This window comes from Bos grunniens, chromosome 14, assembly GCF_055505025.1.
Source record: "Bos grunniens cultivar Pamir isolate PY7600 chromosome 14, Bosgru_T2T1.0, whole genome shotgun sequence".
Classification (NCBI taxonomy): Eukaryota; Metazoa; Chordata; class Mammalia; order Artiodactyla; family Bovidae; genus Bos; species Bos grunniens.
The window spans coordinates 60876694-60899905 of NC_141178.1; the positions used below are offsets into that span (position 1 = coordinate 60876694).

Here is a 23212-nt window from a genome sequence, read left to right on the forward strand (position 1 = left end):
AGATTTATAGCCATGAGAAGGTGGTGGGATTGTGGAGAGTGACTGACCTGGAAGTTTTCTCCATGTGGTGATGTTCTGTAAGTTTTCAACATGTTTGAAATATTTATAATGTTTTTATAGTTTACAGACTGAATTCATCTTGTAACTACCAGATTCTCTTTTCCTTTCCCTTAATTTTGGATCCAGCCTCCTTAACTGATTTCTCCATCTTGTGTTTGCACTGAGTGGGTCCCCACCCGACGGCACCCCCACCCTGTGCGGTGCTGAGTATTGATAGATGTTATACTGGCCATCCTTGGTTAATTCCTGATCTGTGGGAAATGGTTGACATTTCACCATTACAATGTTTGTAGTAGGTTGGTTTTTTTTTTTTCCCCTTGTTTTATTAGAAAGTCTTATAAGGTTAAGGAAGGTACAATCTATTTCTAATCTTGACCATCCTTGGATTCTTGGAATACATCATAATATAGTCTTTTTAATGTATTAGCAGTCTTCCCTTTAAATGACACATTTATCTTTGATGTATTAAAGTCTATCATACATTAAAAATGGGCTTCCCTGGTGGCTCAGCTAGTACAGAATCTGTCTGTAATGTGGGAGACCTGGGTTAGATCCCTGGGTTGGGAAGATCCCCTGGAGAAGGGAAAGGCTACCCACTGCAGTATTCTGGCCTGGAGAATCCCCATGGAGCTTGACAGGCTACAGTCCATGGGGTCTCAGAGTCAGATATGACTGAGCAACTTACACTACTTTTCTACAGTAAAGTATTCTTTAGTGTTTTCTAGCTTGTGGTAAATTCAGGTTTTGTCACTGGAAAATCCTTTGTTTCTCAAGGATATTTTCTCTTGATAGGGAATTCTAGGCTGTTAGTAATTCACTTGTAGCCGTTTGCCTTTGGTTTGGGTTTTAGCAGTTTGTGACGTGGCGAGTTGTGGCTTTCTTTGTATTTCTCCTGCGTTGAGCTTGCACTCCATGGATTGTGGATTGATGCAGTATTTTCCTTGGATTCAGTAAAAAGCATTGAAAACCTCTTAAGATTTTATCAAAGGAGATTAAAGCAGTAAGTTTTTTTTTTTTTTTTAACTAAATTACAGAAAAAGCATCATGCAACATATTGGAAGAAAAATAACATATAACGTTATTATTATTAAAATTGTCTTATTTTCAGATATTGAACCGTCTTGACTTTAACAAATCATTTAAACCTAAATTTACCTTCATGATGTTTAGAAAAACATCAAATAGTAAAGAGAGAGAACTACAGAAAGAAGCTACGTGTGCTGTCCTAGCCTGAGCCCTACAAATGCGATTGTGTACGGCGGCAGGTGTGATAGTAACATGGATGTGCATACCCCGAAACTTCCTTAGCATGTTAACTTTTCAGTAAATAGAGCAAGAAGAAAGCTGTCACTATACTGACTCATCAAGATGTCTTTAGACTTATTTTTTTTAATTGTTTGCTGTTGGATTTGACACGTGTGTCTGAATTAATCTACAGCCTAAGCACAATCCTTACCTAACAAAAAGATGCAAGGCTCCCTTGTGGAAATAAATAAGGATAGCTAAGAAAAGAGTCTAATCATTATTTTTCCTACAAAATAATACTGTGGAAATCATTGTTCTGAAGACATGCACACAGGTCAGTGGAATAAGGTACAACAGCCCAGGATTACTGGAGTGGGGAATGGCTTTTCAGTGAGTGATGTAGTCAACATCAAAGATTGTTACTTTATTGGGAGAAGTGTATACTGTTGAGTATCACTGATTAGATTAAATCTGTTGTAAAGTCAGTGGCCCTGTGTGACTTCCTTGCACTCTGACTGCACAGCGGCCTAGCAGGGGTATACAGTCACACAGGTTCTGGTTCTCATCTGCCTGCTGTGTCCTTGGACAGGTTACTTTATCTTCCTGGATCTCTCTCTCTCTCTTTTTTTTTTTAAAGCATGAAAATTGAACAGAATTAGATAAGCATAAATTTCTTAAAAACTGAATCTTTTGCTGTGGACCCAATCTACTACATTCGGAAAAGTAGGAGATTTTAAAATCTTATTTGAGAGAACAGTTTGTGTCTAATATGAAGCTGTTCCTCTTAAACGAATGTTCATGTTTTTAATGAAAGTTTATATCCTTTAAAATGTTTTCTCTCAAAGGGATTTTTAGCTAATCAGATGAGAGCTGAAAACTTGAAGGATGCATCTGTGCTACCTGATTTGTGTCTGAGTCATGCAAATCAGTTGATGATTATGTTGCAAAACCATAGAAAGCTGTTGGACATTAAACAGAAGTGCACCACTGCCAAACAGGAGCTCGCAAATAATCTTCATGTCAGACTCAAGTAAGTCGTTCTCAGGCAGCTGGTTTGGGGTGTTGAGAGTTGATGCTTTGTATTTCTCCGAAGTGATGGTGTGATTTTATTACCATACTGACTCTTTGTCGGTTGACGACCATGGGCATGGATGGTTTTTCAGAGTCTCTGCATCTCGATTTCATTCTGCAGGTGGTGTTGCTTTGTGATGCTCCACGCAGATCAGGATGGAGAGAAGTTGCAGGCTTTGCTCCGCCTGGTTATCGAGCTCTTAGAAAGAGTCAAGATCGTAGAAGCTCTGAGCACAGTTCCTCAGATGTACTGCTTAGCTGTTGTTGAGGTTGTCAGGAGAAAAATGTTCATAAAACACTACAGGGAGGTACGCAGGCTGAGCTGTGTTTACTGTGTCTGGGCCTCAGTGAGTTGGTGCTGATGCTAATACGTGCTCTCCTTTCCTCAGTGGGCCGGTGCTTTAGTCAAGGACGGAAAGCAATTGTATGAGGCTGAGAAGTCAAAAAGGGAATCCTTTGGGAAATTATTTAGTAAGTGTTCTTTATTAATAACTTAACATTTTTTAAGAAAAAGTGCTGGTTTTATTTTGTAGTTATGAGTACATCATGCAGCTGAAGTTGTAGAGTAACTGCATGTTAATCTCTTTACACAGGGAAGTCTTTTCTAAGAAATCGTCTGTTCAGGGGATTGGACTCCTGGCCCCCATCCTTTTGTGTACGTATTTATTTTCTAACTTGACTAAGTCCTGTGTGTTCAGACCTTTATTTCAGAAGTGGAGATACTTATCAGAAACAGATTTTTAATCAAAATTACGGTGTTTTTGACTCTAAGATGAATTCATAGTTTTTGGTCAGGAGTCTTCTCTGCTCAGAACGGTGACGTCGTAGGACACTGTTGAGATGGGTGGGAACGGAGTCTCTTCCCCTCACTGGATCTGTCTCCCTCCTCCTCTCCTTCCCGCCCTCCCCTCCCCCTCCCCCTTCTCTTTCTTTCATTCATGTTGGACAATCCCCAATCAGGTCATCTTCATCGAAGCCATGAAATATAAGGTCCCTGTATTTCTAAACCAGAATGGGACCACTAGTTTTATTATATGAAAAAAAAAACAAAAAACGATTCCGTGGTCAAATAAGTTTTAGAAGTGCTGTCTGTTTGTTTTCTCCTCACACACGTTTTCTCTTCACACACGTTGTTTTCTCCTCACACACGTTTTCTCTTCACACACGCTGTTTCACGGTCACACGTGTTTCGTGCTACAGGATTCCTTAGGGCTACAGACGTTGTGTTTTTGTGTGTCTGCAAACAGGCAGGGTTTCCTACACACACGCCTTCACTGGGGAACCCTGCATAAGTCATGACTAAGGCCATGGCCTTGTCTTAAAAGCTGCATTTCTCAGCAATAATAAAAAGAATGGTAGGTGATGTTTGTTTTTTTTTTAAGAAGCTGCAATTGACTAAGATTTCATACTTTGGAAAATGTAATGAAAAGTTGGAGTCAAGGGTATGGAAGGAAGTTTTATGTTAGAAAGAAAGTCTTTGCTGCCTTAAAACAGCACCACACACCAGTGGTGACAAAAGTAGATGGAGGGCCAGGGTGGGCCTCAGGACTGTGCTGACCGAGCAGTCGGGCACGTGGAAATTTGGGACCAGCCTGTGTGGTAGCGAGACAGATGGGTTCCTTTAATGTAGGTTGGGAACAGCAGTGTTCTGTGAAAAGATGCTGAGAGCAGACAAGAGAGGGAGCAAGCCCGGCATCCCTGTTGTTTCAGACTCGGGAGATGGTCTTCTCATTGAGCAGTCCTTCATTTGTAGTTGATTATCTTACTCTGTTTCTATGGGATGAGTAGATCACTTGAAGCATTTTTAATTACTTATTGTATTGAATTATATAGTAAGAAATACAGTATTTATAACAAGAAATATAGTAAGTATAGTCAGTATATAGTAAGAAATCATATACAAAATTATCCTGTATATTTTTTGGTAATTTTTTTTTATATATATAGACACAGAAGCCTCGAAAGTTTGACTGTGAACTTCCAGATATTTCATTAAAAGATTTACAGTTTCTGCAATCATTTTGTCCTTCTGAAGTTCAGCCATTCCTCAGGTAAATGCCTGTAGTTCCCACTTTGGGATGTTCTCGCTGCCCTGGGTGGTGGGAAGAGCACCAGTGCTTGCAGGGTACTCCAGAACAGGAGGATTTCATGATAGTCTGGTTCTTCCATGGCTGCTTTGGGAAGCTTGCGGGGAATATAAAAATGATTAGAAAATAAAGATCAGAAAATGAAGATGATAAAGTAGAAGAAAAGAAATGCCGTACATGAAATTAGTTTTTTCTGATAGTAATCTGTGTTGTTGCATGGTATGTGTTAGTCTTCTTCAGCTTGTTTGGTATTGATTGATAGAGAATCATTTTGGGCACAGATTACAATGTTTGGTTGTAGTTATCCCTTTCTCATTAAGAAATTAGAAGTCTAATTTGGTTGCGCTCTGTTTCAGGGTTCCCTTACTTTGTGACTTTGAACCTCTCCACCAGCATGTACTTGCTCTGCATAATTTGGTAAAAGCAGCACAAAGTTTGGATGAAATGTCACAGACCATTACAGACCTGCTGAGTGAACAAAAGGCAAATCCAGTTCTTTGCAGTGGTTCGCCCCGTTAGCATGCATGCCTGTGGTGTCGCAGCTCGGTCAGCCTGTCCCTCTCTCTTCCAGGCCTCTGCGAGTCAGACGTCCCCGCAGTCGGCTTCCTCGCCCCGGCTGGAAAGCGCGACAGGAATCACAACCACTACCTCACCCAGGACACCGCCTCCACTCGCCGTGCAGGATCCCCTGTGTCCTGCAGTCTGCCCCTTAGAGGAGCTGTCACCAGACAGCATTGATGCCCACACGTTCGACTTTGAGACTATCCCCCATCCAAATATAGAGCATACTCTCCACCAGGCCTCCTTAGACTTGGATTCACTAGCAGAAAGTCCTGAGTCGGACTTTATGTCTGCGGTGAACGAGTTTGTCATAGAGGAGCAGCTATCGTCTCCAAACCCCATCAGTGACCCGCAGAGCCCAGAGATGATGGTGGAGTCCCTCTACTCCTCTGTCATCAACGCCATTGACAGCAGGCGGATGCAGGACACCAGTGCCCCTGGTCAGGAGGACCCGGGCGACCGCGTGTCCCTCAGTGTCCAGCTGGGGAGGTGCCGCGCGTCCGCCCACGACTCGCACCTCAGCATTCAGACCCTGAAGGAGGACTTCTGCCACTTCCGGACGTTCGTGCAGAAGGAACAGTGCGACTTTGCCAATTCCTTGCAGTGTACAGCAGTAGAAATAAGAAGCATTATCGACAAAGTAAAGCACTCTTTGGAAATAACACTATATGAAAAACATCAAAAAGAACTAGAGTCTTTAAAAAGCGAGTACGAGGGCAGGCTCGCTACCCTGGTGAAGGAGAGTGAAGAGAACAAGAGCAAGATCACCAAGCTGCGGGGGGACCTGGTATGCCTGGAGGAGGTGCTGCAGAATAAGGATAATGAGTTTGCTCTGGTCAAGCATGAGAAGGAAGCTGTCATCTGCCTGCAGAAAGAGAAGGACCAGAAGCTGCTCGAGATGGAGTGCACAGTGCACGCCCAGCACTGTGAGATGGAAGCACTTCGGCAGTCGCGTGAGGTTGCCCTGGAGGACTTGAGGAAGCTCCACGTGGAGAATGACGAGAAGCTCCAGCTACTGCGGGCAGAGCTCCAGCGCCTGGAGCAGAGTCATCTGAAGGAGCTGGAGGACACACTGCAGGTCCGTCACACACAGGAGTTGGAGAAGGCCATGAACGAGCACAGGCTCTGCTTGGAGAAACTAGAGATGGAAAACCAGCAGAGGATCGAGCAGATCCAAGATTCTCATGCTGCAGTCATCCAGGAGAAGGAGCAGCAGCTCCAGGAGTTAAAGCTCAAGGTTTCAGATTTGTCGGACATGAGATGTAAGTTAGAGGTGGAGCTGGCTCTGAAGGAAGCAGAAACTGATGAGATAAAAATGTTGCTGGAAGAAAGCAGAACCCAGGAGAAGAAGACCTTGCAGTCTCTCTTCGAAAAAGAGACTGAACAGTTGAGAGCAGAGATCAGTAAACTAAACCAAAAGATTCACGACAATAATGAAAATTATCAGGTGGGCTTGGCAGAGCTGAGAACTTTAATGACAGTTGAAAAAGATCAGTGCATTTCCGAGTTAATTAGTAGACATGAAGAAGAATCTGATAGGCTTACAACTGATTTAAACAAAATGACATCATTGTATCAGCAAGCATTTGAAATAGAAAAAGGCCTGAAAGAAGAATTAGCTGAACTGCAGAGTAAATTGGACTCAGAATTGAGTGCTCTTGAAAAACAAAAAGATGAGAAAATCTCCCAGCAAGAGGATATGTACAAAGCTATTATCCAGAAGCTAGAGAAAGACAAAGAGGAATTTGTCATGAGACAGGAACAGGACCGAGAACAGCTAGTTCAGAGGCTTAATTGTGAAAAAGAAGCTGCTATTGAGACTGCCAGAAAAGAAATGCACTTGGAAAGAGAAGCTGTTGAGAAAGAGTTGTTAGAGAAAGTTAAACATCTTGAGAGTCAATTAGCAAAAAGGTAAGAAAGAACTTCAGTCTGTAATCATAAAATTAAAGTCTGGTGATTCAAATTTTAATTGTGTTTGTAATCACAGTACCTTAATTTCCTCATTTACCTCAGGTAAAAGTAACCATTGAGATATTTGTGAAGTAAAAATGTCCTTTTTAAAATAGTCCATGTTACTTAAAAACATTTGAAAGAAATAACAGACTGTAAATCCACTGGGATGGCCTCTAAAAATGGATTCGTATTTTGGATTTCAAGACAAATAAGTTTTGAAAATTTCAAATGTTTTCAGGATCGTTTTCCCCCTTTTTTAACATATAAATTTCCTTTCGGTTTATTTGTAGTTTGTTCCCTGAATTCTTCATTTGAAAGTTACTGATTTTCATTCTTTTAAAATCATGTACAATGTATAAAAGAGCAGCAGTTAGTAACGTTTAGGACTCCAGCTTCCTGGTTGTTATTTTCTGATATTACAATCTCAGTTATTTCCTCTGTGATTCAAAAGATAATGTTAAATTCTGGGTTTTATACAGTGGTGGGTTTTTTTGCTTTTTTATTATTGTTGTTGTCTGATGTTACTGCCTTTGATCGGAGAAAATGGACTTTGGTATTCCTACTCATTAAAATTTATTGAGGGGGTTTGTGGCCTAATAAACAATTTCTAGAGCATCATTAGTTGGTTCTATCATTAATTCTTCCAAGAGAGTATCTGTATAGGTGTATGTGCTTTATGTAATTTAACCTCCAGCTGCTGCTTATCACTTTTACCCAGCCTCTTGTGATTGACTATCTGCTGTATACTGTTCATAACCTGGCGCACAATTGAACCTCCAAGTCTGTTTTGAAAACAGAATGTTTTCTGGAGGGATTGGAGGCTCTTAGAGGAACTGGACCTCTGAGTGTCCTTAGAGCCTGGGGGATGCAGAGGTCGAGGCAGTCACTGCAGAAGGCCAGGTAGGCCGGCGGCACCAGGGTCCTCCAGGGGCCAGTGATGGGTATGGTGCACAGTGTTCGGTCAGAGATTGTGGTCCTTGTGGGGTCCTGCCCAGACATTGCACCCCCTCTCATCCTACCCCTTCTCATCGTGCTTTGGAGCCCTCTGAGAATCCTCTGGACACCGGGCCCTCCTGCAGCATCCTTCCTGCAGGCTCGCCGTGGCTGCTGTGGGGGAATGGAAGCCCCTCCGTACCTGCCCAGTGCTGTCAGGACTCGTGTGGACCACACCTTGTGTCCACTGTGTCACCTGAGTGTCCTAGCTCCAGGAGTGAGGCTGTGTCCACTCTATGGTAACTGAGGAGACCATGGCAGGGGTCAAGTCTCCACAGACCAGGTACAAAAGCCTAAAGCCAGGTTCCCTGCTTCAGAATCCGAAGGGCCTTAACCATGGTTCTCCCGTAGGACTTGCCAAAGCTCCATTCAGTGTCCATTTTGGTAGAGCAGCTGCATGGGTTCACGGTGGGGGGTGGTGGTGGGGTAGGGTAGGCGGGGAGTGCTCCCACAGCAGGGGCTGCACAGGTATTCGGTGGAGTAGCTGGAGCAGCAACTCAGATATGCTCTGTCCTGCCTCTGGGTCTCAGAAATCCTGACCCTCACCTTGGACAGGCTGTCCCGTGTGCCTGAACTGCTGTACACTTAGAAATCTTGTTGTACTGACAGACAAGCTGTGGGTTATCATGGCTCATGCCCCTGATAGCTCACCCACTGTGTCTTGCCCTGATAGCTCAAGTAGTTGCTAATTCCTTTTTTTTTTTTTTAATTTTAAAAATAAATTTATTTTTGGTCATGCCAGCACATGTGAGATCTTAGTTCTCTAATCAAGGATCAAACCTATGCTCCCTACTTTGGAAGCATGGCGTTTTAACCACTGGATTGCCAGGGACTTACTTTGTTTTTAACTTTAAAAAATGTATTTCATTGACACAAGTATAATCTGAAGCCCCATGGCTCAGACCGTAAAGGATCTGCCTACAGTAACGGGAAGATCCCCTGGAGAAGGGATTGGCTACCCACTCTAGTATTCTTGCCTGGAGAATTCCATGGATAGAGGAGCCTGGCAGGCTGCAGTCCATGGAGTCACAAAGAGTCGGACACAGTTAGCATTTTAATAGTTGATGTACATTGTTATCCTAATTTCTGCTGTGTGGCAAAGTGATGCAGTTAAACATATGTATATTCTTCTCCATTAAGGCATTTCCCAGGATATTGAATAGAGTTCCCTGTACAACAGGACCTTATTGCTTCTTCATCTTGTATATTAGAGTAGTCCAGTTAGACTTTTGTGACCTGCTGCCCCCTCGCCTGTAACCTCATTCTCTTCCCTCTGCCCTGCCTACTTGCCTGGAACTTGGCTTTTTGTTTTCCCCACAGTAGTTGGCTTACCCTGTAACTGTAGGGGGTACTTCTTCAAGGCGTGTCACTTAAACCTGCACAAAGTAGACATTAGGCAGACAGTATGAAGAGTTGCTCACATGTAAGCCCTGCGTTCGGCTTATTTTATCCTAAGTCCGTTTTCTTAGTGAGCAAAGTCCCTGGCTTCATTGTGGTTCCTCAGTGACCTTGAAATGACGCTGCCTGTGATTTTTAATCCCCTCCTCCCCAGCCCCGAAGGAGAAACATTGAAAAACATTGAAGTGTCCTTTTAAATTGAATAAATGTACATTTAAAACCCTTCACTGACTTGGTTGCTCAGATAGTGTGGGAATGTTTACAGTCTTTCTCCTGAGCCGGGGATATTTTAACACCTTGGATGAGATTATCTACTTCTTGACAAGCATTCGGATGTAGAGGATTGTGAGGTTGAAAGCAGATAAAATAAGCAGCAGCCTGGGCTTGTGCTTTCTCGTTGACCTCGCCTCTCAGCCCCTCAGCACCCCTTGGAGGTGAGCAGGTTCTGAGAGAAGTGAATCTGAATTTAGGCGTATGTCAGTTTGCTGTGTACACATTTAAGTTTCACTTTAGTTTAAGGTTACCTATTCATTAGCTAACAAAATGAACCAAAGCCTGTTTAAAAAATGAAAGCTCTTCAACAGATGTGTTCTGCAGGTGTATTTTTAATTCAACTCTCAGTCCTGTGTCTGGCAGTTACAGGAAAAGTAAAACTAGAATTTGAAGCTGAGCTCTTGAAGTATATTGATTTTTATATTGACAGTGTTGCCTTTTGCTGTAGAAACTGATTATCCTGAATATCGGATTATAACCACTCAACCCCACTGCTGGGAGGATGTGGTCTGTATTAGGCTTTTCCCTGGCACTTGTTTCTCTTTTGCTGGTGGATAAAAAGCGAGAGTTGACATAGAAAGATCTTTTAACACCAGTTAACTACTGTTAGGTTAAAGGAAGATGTTTAGCATTTCTGGTGTCATCTAATTATGATACTTGGTATACTTGTGATTATATCTGTAATACTGGGGGGAAAATGTAATACTGTATTTAATTTTTAAAGTCATGCCATGGAATCTGCCAGAGAAGATTCTTCAAGCCTAGTTGCTGAACTTCAAGAAAAGCTCCAGGAAGAAAAAGCTAAGTTTCTAGAACAACTTGAAGAGCAGGAGAAAAGGAAGAATGAGGAGATGCAGAATGTTCGAACATCTTTGATCGCTGAGCAGCAGGTGTGTGGGTTCCCGGACTGAGAAGGTTAACAAGTGTGTCTGTGTAGCTGAGGTTTTTGCTGTCTTAAGTGTGACTTTTCCTACATTGATCTTGGTAGTATTTGCTACGTATCTTCATATTTAAAAGCATGTTCTTTTTAACAGTCATTATTTCACATGAGTACTTCAAAAAGAAAACAGTCCTAGTTTAGAAATGAAGAAATGTAAATTCTGTTCCTGACTTCCTAGCTTCCTCCCTGATCTTGTCAAAATCATTTAATGTCTTCACATCACATTAATTTTTGCAAATGAAAGTGTTGATACTACTACATGGGTAACATTTGAGTTTCTTTTCTCTAAGCTGTGAAATTTTCTTCTAATTTATGTGCTGTTAATTCTTATCCATGTGATGAGCTGGCATTTTTATTTAAAAGTAAATGTCACCTTGTGTATGATACTTTTCTTCTCCATGTTGAGACGTACCACCAGAAATAGATGCAGTGTGTTTTTTGTGTCTGCCACTGCGCTGTGTGTACAGATCATGTGAGTGGTTCTTGTTCTGTTGTTCCAGACCAATTTTAACACTGTTTTAACGAGAGAGAAAATGAGGAAAGAAAACATAATCAATGATCTCAGTGATAAGCTCAAGAGCACAATGCAGCAGCAGGAGCGGGACAAAGGTGAGCGGGCCTCAGGAGTGTGGCACCTTTGGCTCTGACCAATGTGTGCCATGGCTAACTCTGTCCCAACCCCGGCTGCAGATTTGATCGAGTCCCTGTCTGAGGACCGCGCGCGTCTGCTGGAGGAGAAGAAGCGACTGGAGGAGGAAGTCAGCCGGCTGCGGGGCGGCGCCTTCGTGCCCTCCCCGGGCGTGGCTGCAGCCCCGGAGTTGTATGGGGCCTGTGCACCCGAGCCCCCGGTGGAGGCCCTGGACACCTTTGCCGAGGGGAGGCCAGACTCAGCCATGGAGACCAGCACGATGTCTGTCCAGTGAGTGCTCCATCCTCCTGTTCAGAATGGCCAGCCAGCACTGAGGGTGGGAGGGCTGGGCAGCCCCGGTGGTGACCGCAGCCCACGGACCTGAGAGCTGGACCCGGTGGATTGTTTATAGCACAGTGAGTGTTAACATCACTGGTTATCTGTGGGAGCCCATATGGGCGTGTTTCATGAGGTGCCTTGGTGTCCCTGCAGCGTCCACGGGTAGCCAGGAAGGGCTGCTGGACTGGTGTCGGCAGGGGTTCCAGGGTTGAGCCCATGGCCTCGGGGAGCAGGGGTTACCAGAGGCTCAGGTGTGTTCATGGGGCTGAGGCCGTGGTAGATGGAGTGGTCACTTACACATAAAATCTGAAATGAAAGTCATACAGGTAGAAGTGGAGAGGAAGAGCATGGTTTCCCCAGGACTGTGGGCGCAGGGAGGAGGTAGTCATGTGAGGTGAGGGGGGTGTGGATTAGCGGTGCACAGTACACGTGTCTCAGACCACCTCATTGTGCATTCTAAGTATGTTACAGTTTTATTTATCAATATGGCTAAAGTAAGTCATTTTCTCTTAGAGAAAACGTCCACGTGCTCTCTGAAGAAAGACAGCGGATAATGCTGTTGGAACGAGTAAGTGCATTTTGTCTGTGTTGAAGCATAGTGGGTAAAGACCTTCACTCTGGATCACAGTGAAGCAACCTTACATGAGAACAGGATTTGTTGTGTTTATATATTAGATCTTTTTAATGGTTATTTTGTGGTTATTTTTGAGAAGCTCTGTCATCTCTGATCCTAGTGGCTGGTAACAGTTCAGGATTCAGCAACAAAGTTTAAGTGTGAATTCTGCATACTAATTTTCAAAAATTAAGTATTTTCCAAAATGGGGCAAAAATAGAATATGTGAATAATGAAGAAAAGTTAGGTTTTTTATAGGGATTGATTGAGGTGAAGAGAAAAAAAAATGGCAATAGGGGTTCTTTCTTAATTGCAGACTTGCCTTTCTTTGTTCATAGAGCACTTTTCATTGCTTAGGCTTTGAAGATTTTTACAGTCTCTTTTGCTCTCCACAAGATAACTGCTGAGGATTCGGAGTCTGAACTGTACAGACATGTACTCTCGCTGCTCGGGTCTCCCCTGTGCTATTGTTAGTGAAGGGTCATCACGTCTGCTTGCCTGTGTGTAGTAACTGTGGGTCCCACCTCCTGGGCCACACCTCCTAACACAGCCTCTGGGGACAGATCTCGATAGTTAGTGTGTATTTGCAAGTCCTCAAGGGCTTCTAATGTAGATTAAGCTTTGAGAACACCTGACTTAAGGAAGTATACCTAAAAATTATTCCAATTGTCTTTTATGCCAGTAAATAAAACAGTTGGAGAGATTCCCTAGAAAAGAATGTCCCCAAGATCTTTTTATACTAGAGATCAGCGTTAGTCCATTATGTTTGGATTTGAGTATTTATGAGCATAAACCATCATCTCTTTTTCTCTTCTCTGCAGACACTACAGTTGAAAGAAGAAGAGAACAAGCGGTTAAATCAGAGACTGGTAAGGTTTCTCGCCCAGTTGATCTTGACATTTAAACTGTTTGGGTCACATTTCATTAAGAAGATCAGAAAGTTGTATGGTTTATTAATTCATGCCTGGTAGGTTTTGTTGACTAATCAGTTTTACAAGTCAGTCTTACGTGCTTTCATAAACCAGTTGCTTCATTTTTCATACTCTAATGATTACGATTTATGAGGAAGTGGGAGCAGTTTTGAGGCCTGTGTTGAAAACCTTAAGGCACTGATTAGAGTGGAGTTATTTTAAAGTAAAGTGTCTTGTAAGGAGGCATCCAGTTTCTTGCATGTGCCTATCTTAACTCGAGCAGCAAAACTTCCACGTTATTTCCACAACTTGCAAACTGTCAGTCCTGAACTTATGACCACAGCAGCTCTAAGGCTATTTGCTGTTTGTAAGTGAAGCACATCCTTTCAGGAAGACATGGAGAAGTTGCTGCCACAGCGGCTCCCCATGTGCTCTGGGCTGCCTCCCTGGGGGAGGACGCTCTGCTTGGAGGGCGTTGTCACCGTGCACTGTGCTCCCAGAGCAGTCGGCAGTGCATAGGACACTGTAGGTGCTGTTAAGTGTTTAAGACGGAAAGCCATTTATCTGTCCTTGGTTTGTGTGACTAGAGTTGGGCCACTCTGCTTGGGAGAGTTAGGTATCCCTGCCATCGTTTCTGGCCCCCAGACCTTGGGACCCACGTCCCCTGTTTCAAGTAACAGTGTGAGAAGTGGGCTGAAGCCTGACTGAGACCGGTTAGCCCCGCCCTCTCCCACCTGGATGCTTGCAGGGGAGGATGGTCGGCAGCCCTTCCTGGGCTGCTGGTCGCTCAGAATCGTGGGCTGTAAACTCTTAACTGAAATCATCAGCTTCTTCCTTCTGATATTTGTTAGGGTTAAGTGTCTGTTTATTGATAAAATAATTCTATATCCAGTTTTTAATCCAGCCAAATTTGATTAAGAATAGCATAAGTAGAAGTGTAGATAAATTTGTACACTGATAGTAACTGTTAAAGGAAAGGCATTACGTTAATGAAGCGTGGGAGTTTGGGCCCTGAAAGCTGGGATGCAGACGTGACCACACATCATAGTGGAAGAAGTGTCTGCAGTCAGGCCTAGAAAGTGCCCGGAGAGAGCACTTGACTCATATAACCTTTGAACTGTTCTCTTCCAGATGTCTCAGAGCATGTCTTCCGTATCCTCGAGGCATTCTGAGAAGATAGCCATTAGAGAGTAAGTATTGTTTTTGTTTTTTATGATTTTTTTCTGTGAAAAAAAATTGCCAAATTGAATAGTACTGAATTGTTCATGAAAATGTGTTTCAGTGACTGTAGCCCTTCAACCTCAGTTTTAGTCAGCAGAGTGTTATACATTCATTCATAATTAATATTTTTTTAATTGAAAAGCAAGGTTTTTCTGTGTTATTTTGGGGATGTTGTTGTGCCCAGTCATGTCCAACACTTCTTGATCCTTTGGACTGTAGTCCACCAGGCTCCTCTGTCCATGGGCTTTCCCAAGACAAGAATATTGGATTCCATCTCCAGGGGATCATCCCCACCCAGGGATCAAACCTGGGTCTTCTGTGTCTCCTGCATTGGGATTTGAGGACATTGGGATCGTATTGGAAGTCCTTCCTGTCCTAGCTTTAATTGTCACTTACATTGCATTCCTGAAGCCTCTTCAGTTGCTGCCACCTCTTTTAAATCCCTTTTACCACCTTCATCTTTTTCATTTTAGATGGGAAACTCTTGATTTTTTAAGTTGCGGTGTTTCTTCTTCTGCTTATTTCTCAGACTTTGTTTTATTGATATGCTACACATCAATAATGCACTGCTTATCAGCATTGACTTAAAAAATAAACAAGACTTTCTCTGTAATGGATCTATCAACCAAGTGTCTGGGTTACTGACATTAAACCGAGTGATTTGAAAGGGCTGGGTGTATCTGTCTTTCCCTACCAGCTGTATGTCAAGTCAAATCAACTTACAGTCTTTCAAAAATGAGAGAGATGAGCTTAACACAAAAACCATCTCCGAGAAGCCCACCTTCCCTTTAGAGGCGTTGTCTTCTGATGTTTGTCCAGAACGTATCTGGTCCTATTCTTTTAGGCAGGCAGTTAATTGTGAGATAAACAGTTAATGAAGGAGAGACTGTTATCTTTGTAGAGTTTCCCTAGTGATGTTAATGATTTATCAGGTTCAGGACCACTATTGTCTGAGATCCAGATTAACTTTGAACTGGTATTGCGAAGACAATTCTGAAGGACCCTGAGGAGACAGACAGAAGCCATCTGAAACCTCAGGCCGTCACACCTGGTTTCCTTGCCTCTCCTTCCAGACTGAGGGGACTCTCCTCAGAGCCTGGAGCAGCACTGCTGGACAAGTTGCGCTTCCCTCCTTACGTGACTGTGCGTTTGCTCCGTCTACTTGTGTGCGTGGTTGTAAAATGGTGGGTTTGGATGAGTACCTTCTTCCTATAACTAGGTGAACTTGGGTATTTTTTTTCCTCCTCACCCAAGCTGTGTGTGTGTGTGTGAGAGTGTGTGTGTGTGTGTGTGGGTGGGTGTGTGGCTGTTTTCTTAACCAGTAGATTATGTTGGTCTCTGACAGTTGCTCGTGTTACCCTTTGAACATACGTGTATGTCCAGCACTCCTGTGAGCAGCTGTGTGAGCAGTCATGTAGCTGAGACATCTGCTGTTGCATTGATAGCTGAACTGGTTGGGCCCTGCAGAGTCCGCGAGCAGAGCATTGAGGGGGAGATGGTGGCTTCTCAGGTGACTGAAGCTTTCCTCTGCTCAGTTTCCAGGTGGGCGACCTGGTGCTCATCATCCTGGACGAGCGCCACGACAACTATGTGCTCTTCACGGTGAGCCCCACCCTGTACTTCCTGCACGCGGAGTCCCTGCCCGCCCTGGACCTCAGGCCGGGAGAGGGCGGTAAGTGTCACACTGAGACATAAACCCGGTGTGTGCTTGTCTAACTGTGTCAGTTACACAGGCAAGAGAGAGCTCTGCTTCCATCTGCTTTTTTGTTTGTTTGTTTGTATTCGGTCTGCATTATCCAGATTATTTTTCTGGGTTCTGTTGACAGTTCAGCCTGAGTGCAGCTAACGCAGTCGGGTCAGTTATCTCATGCCCTGGCGACAGCAGGATTGTACTGTTAAAATGCTCATACCTATGTAAGCTTGAATATAACGTGCTCATTGGTTTATAAGGGCACTTTGCTTGTTTTGGCGACAATAAATTCTTTTAAATTATAAAATGTCTCTTCTGTGCAATATATCATTCTGTGTTTCTACCTTCTTTTTCGTTATTGTCAGTACTTTCATTTTCTTTTCAAAGCAATGAGCTTTGTTAAAATATACCAAGTTGCGGTTAGTATCTGGTACATTGTCTGGTATAATGTACAATTATCTGGTACATTGGCCTTTAAAAGAACTCAAAAAGAACATAATAGACACCCTGAAATACTTTGCCTGAATAGAAAGACTGTATCCATTTGGTTTGATGTTCCTGTTTGGCCTGGAGAATTCCATGGACTGTATAGTTCATGGGGTCACAAAGAGTCAGACAGGACTGAGCAACTTTCACTTCACTTCCCTTCCCTTCCTGTTTGGAGCGGTCAGATGTCAGTTCTTTAACTTGGCCACTGCCTCTGTGCCTGTTGTTGGTGGGTTATATAGAGTGTAACCACAGAAAGTGAGACAAGGCAGTTGCAGTTTAGTTTACTAGTTTTATACGTGGAAAACCGTGAACTTAAGTTTTTTCTTTCTTTCTTTTTTTTTTTTTGTGGTTTTTTGACCAGGGTATTATGGCCTTGACCAGGGGTACTTGTCACTCCTTGGACTTTAGTGTCAGACCAGGGGTCCCCAGCCTCTGGGATCTAATGCCTGTTGATCTGAGGTGGAGCTGGTACAGTAATAATAGAAATAAAGTGCACAGTAAATGTAACGTGCTTGAATCATCCGAAACCATCTGCACCGCTGTCTGTGGAAAAATTGTCTTCCAGTAAACCAGTCCCTGTGTCTGTGTTTGTTTCTGATGGTTTATTCAGGAGATCTGTTAATTTACGTCTTGCCAAGTAATGTTTATAGAATAAAATCAGTTTTATCTTCTCTTGGGAATTTCAGAGGTTTTACTCTAAACAGATAAATTATTGGTCAAATATTTTTGGAATCAACTTTTTTAATGACAACTTCTGATGAATTTTAAGAGAATGAGCTTGCATCTCTCAGCTTGTGACATGAGTTTTTTCATCCTGTTTCCTTCCACATTTTTTTCCTTCCCTTCACAAAAGTAGTCCCTTCAGATGTTCTTTCATTCTTAGGTATTTATTTTGCACTGACTGTTTGTGTTGTGGTGCCAGAAATAAAAATGCAGTGCTTTGCTTTGAAGCTAGAAAATCAGTTTTCTTTTCAGCAGCAGAACAGGTCATGTGTCTGCACTTACAGTAGGTGGCACTGCTGAGCTGCTTAGAATACCTGGATTTATTTGTTCCTGGTTTGTACTCAGATTGTTTGCTTCTGATTTACTTACCATCTGCACTTAAAGGAAAATGAATCCAGTTTTGTTTTATAAGTCATTTTGCATTTCTGTGATTTCACTTGGGAGAAGGTCCTCAGTCTGTTTTAATTCTGGCAGTTTGGTTTTCATGAGTAATTATAATAGTACTTTCAAAAAGAAATTAATGATATGATTCCATAGCTTCAGGTGCGTCTCGAAGACCGTGGGTCCTTGGGAAAGTGATGGAAAAGGAGTACTGCCAGGCCAAAAAGGTAAGCTTCATGGTGGGATGCAGACCCTGGAGTTGAAAGAAGGTTCTCTGGCTGTGTCATGTAGAAGTCAGGAGCAGTGCTAGTCCTGGCCTTTTAGTTCACTTGAGTCAGGCCTTGAATTTCGTGAATGTGAGTTTGCACCAGCAGTTTTATGAATATTTGTGTTACTTGCCTTCTGAAAATAGAGCTAGATTACCAACAAACGGTCAACCTGTACAGGAAAACTACAGCAAGTTACTGTTCTGTGTTGAGTTGCTGGTGCTTCTTGTGCAGTAAAGGAGCTGGTGATGAATCTGTCTGCTGGCAGAGCTGATGCGTCTTGACTCTCAGTGCCCCTCACTGAGGAGAGACAAGTGAAGTGTTGCTGGCTCAGCATGCGCCTGACTGTGATGTGGGCAGTGTCAGTGCTGTGGGCTCAGTGACCTCCAGTGAGCAGCTTCCCGACCCTCCTCTGTGCCCCGTGTACCAGCAGGGCTCGAGCCGGGTGGTGCTGGACTTCTCTTTGATGCTCATAGTAATAACATACAGCTCACTTGGCACCGTATCTTTATCAGTGATCACTGACTCTTGCCTCAGTATTAGTGGCTGAGTCTCCACTCATATGGGGAGGAGGCAGGTGTCCTCTAATAAAGACCCCCCAGTAATTCAGCTTTGAGTAGTGTGATGGGACGGAACTTAGGCACTTTGGTTTAATCACCCTTTTCTTTCTGTCTTAGGCACAAAACAGATTTAAAGTTCCTTTGGGGACAAAGTTTTACAGAGTGAAAGCTGTGTCATGGAATAAGAAAGTATAATTTGCGGAAGAAATTGAGACCTTCTGTGACGTTTTCCTGGTTTGTCCAACAGTGCTCTTTCATCACTCCAAAAACAGCAGGCCATCTTTTTATATAAAAGTCAACAGGACAATGTACTTCATTGGTGTATATCATTTACTTTTTACCTGGCTACACTTTAGGAACAATAAATTCATCAAAACTCTGAGCTGAATTAAAATGGTTTTGTTTTTTTCTACCCAAGTAACTCTAGAAATGGGGACCAAACTAGTTCATTATCTCAAAGGGCATACCCTGTGCATTGTGGCCTACGATTAGCCATGCTAATTGCCTGTTACATATACATTAGCTTGAACTTAGATAGTCCGTGTTAGTTACTGTACCAGCATTTGTCTTTTTGTGAAGCCAATATCAGAAGACTTGCACTCTTTAACACATTCTTTATAAAATGTATACATTCTTCAGAACTATTTAAAGAGGAGTGTTCCTGCATGCAGATAATCATGGTTTTGTTTGCCTCTGTAGATTACTAAAGCAAATTGTTTCATTTATTTTTTTAAATGCCCTTTGATGTTTCAAAACAAAAAGGAACTCTAATTCAATTGACTGACTTTAAGATCAGGCATATCTACAGTCTTGAGAAGCACTTTGAGCAGATGGTCGCCTGGGTTTTCCAAGGAGGTGTGTGCTGGGGGTGGTCTCCAAGTGGCACACAGCCCCTCCCAACACTTTTGTACTCTGTTTAGAAGAATCATATCGACGAGGTCGTAATTCATGGTTCAGTTTCAGAAAAAGCATAGTCATTGTACATTAACCATTTAGAGGTCATTTAAATAACAAAATGTTGTATTGTAAAAGACATGTAGAATTTTAAAACAATAAAGATTTGAACCTGTAAATGTGTGTGCCTTTTAAAGATGGAAACATTTTTAATATATTTGAGTGACTGCTGGGAAGTGTGAAAAACTTGTTCTGTATCATATCGAAGAGAAACATGTTTATTACAAAAATGTTCTTTAACTGTATGCTATGTAACAGGGTCAAACAGCCTTCTGTAGAGTAGAATTGTATAAACCCGGTCTTCAGATAAATGCCGCGAACAGAGGCATCTAAGTGAGCTGCCTGAGTGGATTGGGACTTGTTTCAGGTTTGTTGCTAGAGAACAGTAATAAAATGGCTTTTTTTTTTTTCCAGAAAGTATTTAATTTCTTCATAAAAATAAGTTAAATATTTTTTTAAATATGTATATCTAATAGTACAGAAAATGGAATAAACACCATAGTGTATAGAAAACTGAATTTGACAACATATTAATGAATAAATGGACAAATGATTTCACGTTTCTCTTCAGTCCTTCCATTGCATCCTCACGCAGACAGCATCACCAGCAAAGAGCTCTGTGTAAGGGTGGGTCTGCTGAGCAAGGTGTTCTTGGGTCTGAGTGAATCTGCCCGGTGGGCTTTTTTGACTTCAAATTTCAGAGTCATGCTGTGGAATGCGGGCTGAACCTGATCTCTCCTGAGTGGCACTCTTTAATGTCAACTTTTGTTGCTTATCATTTTTCTTACATCCTATTCTTTATCCATGCTATCAGCGGTTACCTATGCCTTCATAAAGCAAACAAAAAGAAAGTATGGTTTTCTTAGTTACAAAGAAGAGAAATGAAGCCTGGTTGGGTTTCCACCCTCTTTGGGTGGGTGAGGCCAGCCATGACATCAGAGTGCCCAAGCTTCTGTCCCAGGTCTGACTTTATCTGGGCAAGCTGCATAAACTCTGAACCTGCCTCAGGGTTATTTTAGAAAATTAAGTGGTGAAAATGATAAATGTAAAGGGCTTTGAACAATTTCAGATAAACAGACTAAGTACTTATATATGTTAGCTATTATAAAGATTTCTTCTTTGTCTAATCAGAACCTGCAAATTCACTATTCAAACTTGAATAGAAATGTAGCTTTATTGTAAGAATGAAAGTTTAAGTCACATTTAGATGCCAGTATATTTCAAGCACATAAGAATTATGTGGATGGTTTTATTTTTGTAAAGGTACCTGGATATACTAAGACCAGAATGAGCAAAAATTACACAAATTTTATTTTTATTAAAAATCATCATGGTGTAAAACATGCACATGCTTTCAAAAAAAAAAATATGCCCTTAAAGTGAAAAAAGTGAAAGTCGCTTACTCATGTCTGACTGTCTGTGACACCATGGACTGTGTAGCCTGCTAGGCAAGTCCTCTGTCCATGGGATTTCTCAGCCACGAATACTGGAGTGGGTTGCTGTTCCCTTCTCCAGGAGATCCTCCTGACCTAGGGATCGAACCTGGATCTCCCACATTCCAGATTGATTCTTTACTGTCTGAGACACTAGGGAAGCCCTTAAACCCCTGTCCTGTTTCCCAACTTTGCCAGGTAGAGGTAATTTTGCTTGTTTGGCCACTTTGATGTGCTAAGCTATATGACTAAATTGGTATTTCTGGATAAAGCATTTTTATAATGTCAGTTTACTTTCTCATATGAAAGGAAGATGTAGTTACTTTACAAGAACCTTTTCTGCTGTCATTCCTGTGTAGTACATTACTTTTTAGTTGGTTAGCATTTACGTTATGACTTCTTTTTAAGTAGCCATTCTAAGTGGGTGTTTTATGTGCTTGTGGGGAATTTCTGTGTTTTTGTTGAAGAAATACCAGTTCAAGCACTCTTGTCCATTTTTGTTTGTTTGTTTTCTTTTTATTATTGTAAGAGTTCTTCATATATACTGGATTCTACATTTAGATGATTTATAAATATTTTCTCCCATTTGGTAGGTCATCTTGTCAGTTTCTTGAAAATCTCCTTTGATGCACAGCTAGAATGGCTCTGAAACCTGTTATCACTTTGAGACTTTTGAGCTCTGGAGAAAGTGGAACCCACCACCACCACCACCCCTTACAGAGCCTGAGTTGCCTGTATCTCTGTTGAACTGTTCCTGCAAAGGAACTGCTTCTCTATTTCATCTCTCTTCCAGGGCACAACTGAAGGAAATCAGTGGACACTTGCAAATGTTTCTTGGAAAGCTTTCCTAGCCAGAAACGTGTTTGTTAGTTTTGCCAGTTACCTTGCTGCTAAAAGACGTCAGTCAGCATCTTTCCATCTTCTGTTCCAGTAGCAGTTTTTCTTTTCCAGCCTTCTCAGGCACTTCCCTGTTCTCCCAGCCTCGTCAGGCAGCAGTGCCAAGTGCTCTGCCCCTCACTCTGGCTGCTGGTTGCTGTGTCAAGTATTTGGTGACTGCTCACCCAGAACAGTGGCTTATGATAACATTGATTTGCTTCACGTGGGTGTGCTCATCTGTCAGCTCACCTTGGGTTGGGAGCTCCATGACATTGCTCAGGCCCTCCAGGTGCTTTTACTTCCTTATATGTCCTGTCAGAGTACCCTTGTTTCTGAGCAGTGGCCATAGAATTCCTAAAAGTGGCAGGGGGCAGGCAGCAGAGTCAGAGGCTTAGAAGACTTCACATCACTTCTACCAGTCTTTTGGTCACCCTGAGTCACTGAGCCAATCAACACAGAAGTAGCTGCATAGATATAATATCCATGTATGTTTATAGATATTTGATATATATATATGTGTGTGTGTGTGTGTGTGTGCGTGCACAGCTACTCCTGTGCTTCAAGTTGGGCCAATGACATATATAAATGACCCAGAGGGATGGTACAGGGAGGAAGGTGGGAGGGGGGTTCAGGATGGGGAGAACGTGTACACCCGTGGTGGATTCATGTTGATGTATGGCAAAATCAATACAATATTGTAATTAACCTCCAATTAAATCTAATAAAAATATTTTTATATACACTCTTTAAAGCGCCACATGTATGCTTTAAAAACAAGTATGAATATATATTTATGTAAGTAAGTGTATGTATACTTAAGTATAAAATAAGTACATATATATGTAACTAAGTATAAATTCAAAGTATATACTTATATATTTATATACTTCAAAATTAGTATAGTATATAACTATTTTGTAATATGCAAAATATATATACTACAAAAATAAGTTTATATGTAAATATATGTCCACATACATTAATAATAGTCACTCAGTCATGTCCAACTCTTTGTGAACCGTTGGCCTAACAGTTGCTCTGTCCTTGAGATTTTCCAGGCAAGAATACTGGACTGGATTGCCATTTCCTTCTCCAGGAGGTTTTTCTGACCCAGGGATTGAACACAAATCTGTGGTTCCTGCATTGTAAGCAGATTCGTTACCTGCTGAAACATCGGGAAGCCCAAAATGTGTGTGTGTATGTGTGTAGCTACTCCTGTGCTTCAAGTTGTGTGTGTGTGTGTGTGCTTCAAGTTGCAAGCAGATTCGTTACATGCTGAGCCATCGGGAAGTGTGTGTGTGTGTGTGTGTGTGTGTAGCTACTCCTGTGCTTCAAGTTTGTGTGTGTGTGTGTGTGTGTAGCTACTTCTGTGCTTCAAGTTTGTGTGTGTGTGTGTAGCTACTCCTGTGCTTCAAGTTTGTGTGTGTGTGTGTGTGTAGCTACTCCTGTGCTTCAAGGTGTGTGTGTGTGTGTGTGTAGCTACTCCTGTGCTTCAAGTTGCAAGCAGATTCGTTGCCTGCTGAGCCATCAGGAAGTTGTGTCTGTGT

The 23212-nt window shown here is 42.3% G+C and overlaps 1 protein-coding gene across 5 annotated transcripts in view; it reads left to right on the forward strand.

The window, feature by feature from the left end:
- The window catches only part of RB1CC1 (RB1 inducible coiled-coil 1), a 40246-nt gene extending 20332 nt beyond the window's left edge, over positions 1-19914 (forward strand). For all 5 annotated transcript variants that reach the window (XM_086335473.1, XM_086335474.1, XM_086335471.1 and 2 more), the window contains 16 exons: positions 2151-2335; positions 2498-2684; positions 2766-2847; positions 2970-3031; positions 4324-4427; positions 4820-4946; positions 5035-6935; positions 10366-10531; positions 11082-11190; positions 11272-11500; positions 12062-12116; positions 12983-13030; positions 14204-14262; positions 15829-15965; positions 17733-17803; positions 18520-19914. In XM_086335473.1, coding sequence (XP_086191599.1) covers positions 2151-2335; positions 2498-2684; positions 2766-2847; positions 2970-3031; positions 4324-4427; positions 4820-4946; positions 5035-6935; positions 10366-10531; positions 11082-11190; positions 11272-11500; positions 12062-12116; positions 12983-13030; positions 14204-14262; positions 15829-15965; positions 17733-17803; positions 18520-18597 — 3600 coding nt within the window. In that variant the 3' untranslated portion in view covers positions 18598-19914. The remainder of the gene's footprint in view (positions 1-2150; positions 2336-2497; positions 2685-2765; positions 2848-2969; positions 3032-4323; positions 4428-4819; positions 4947-5034; positions 6936-10365; positions 10532-11081; positions 11191-11271; positions 11501-12061; positions 12117-12982; positions 13031-14203; positions 14263-15828; positions 15966-17732; positions 17804-18519) is intronic.
- Positions 19915-23212: the final 3298 nt, after the last annotated feature.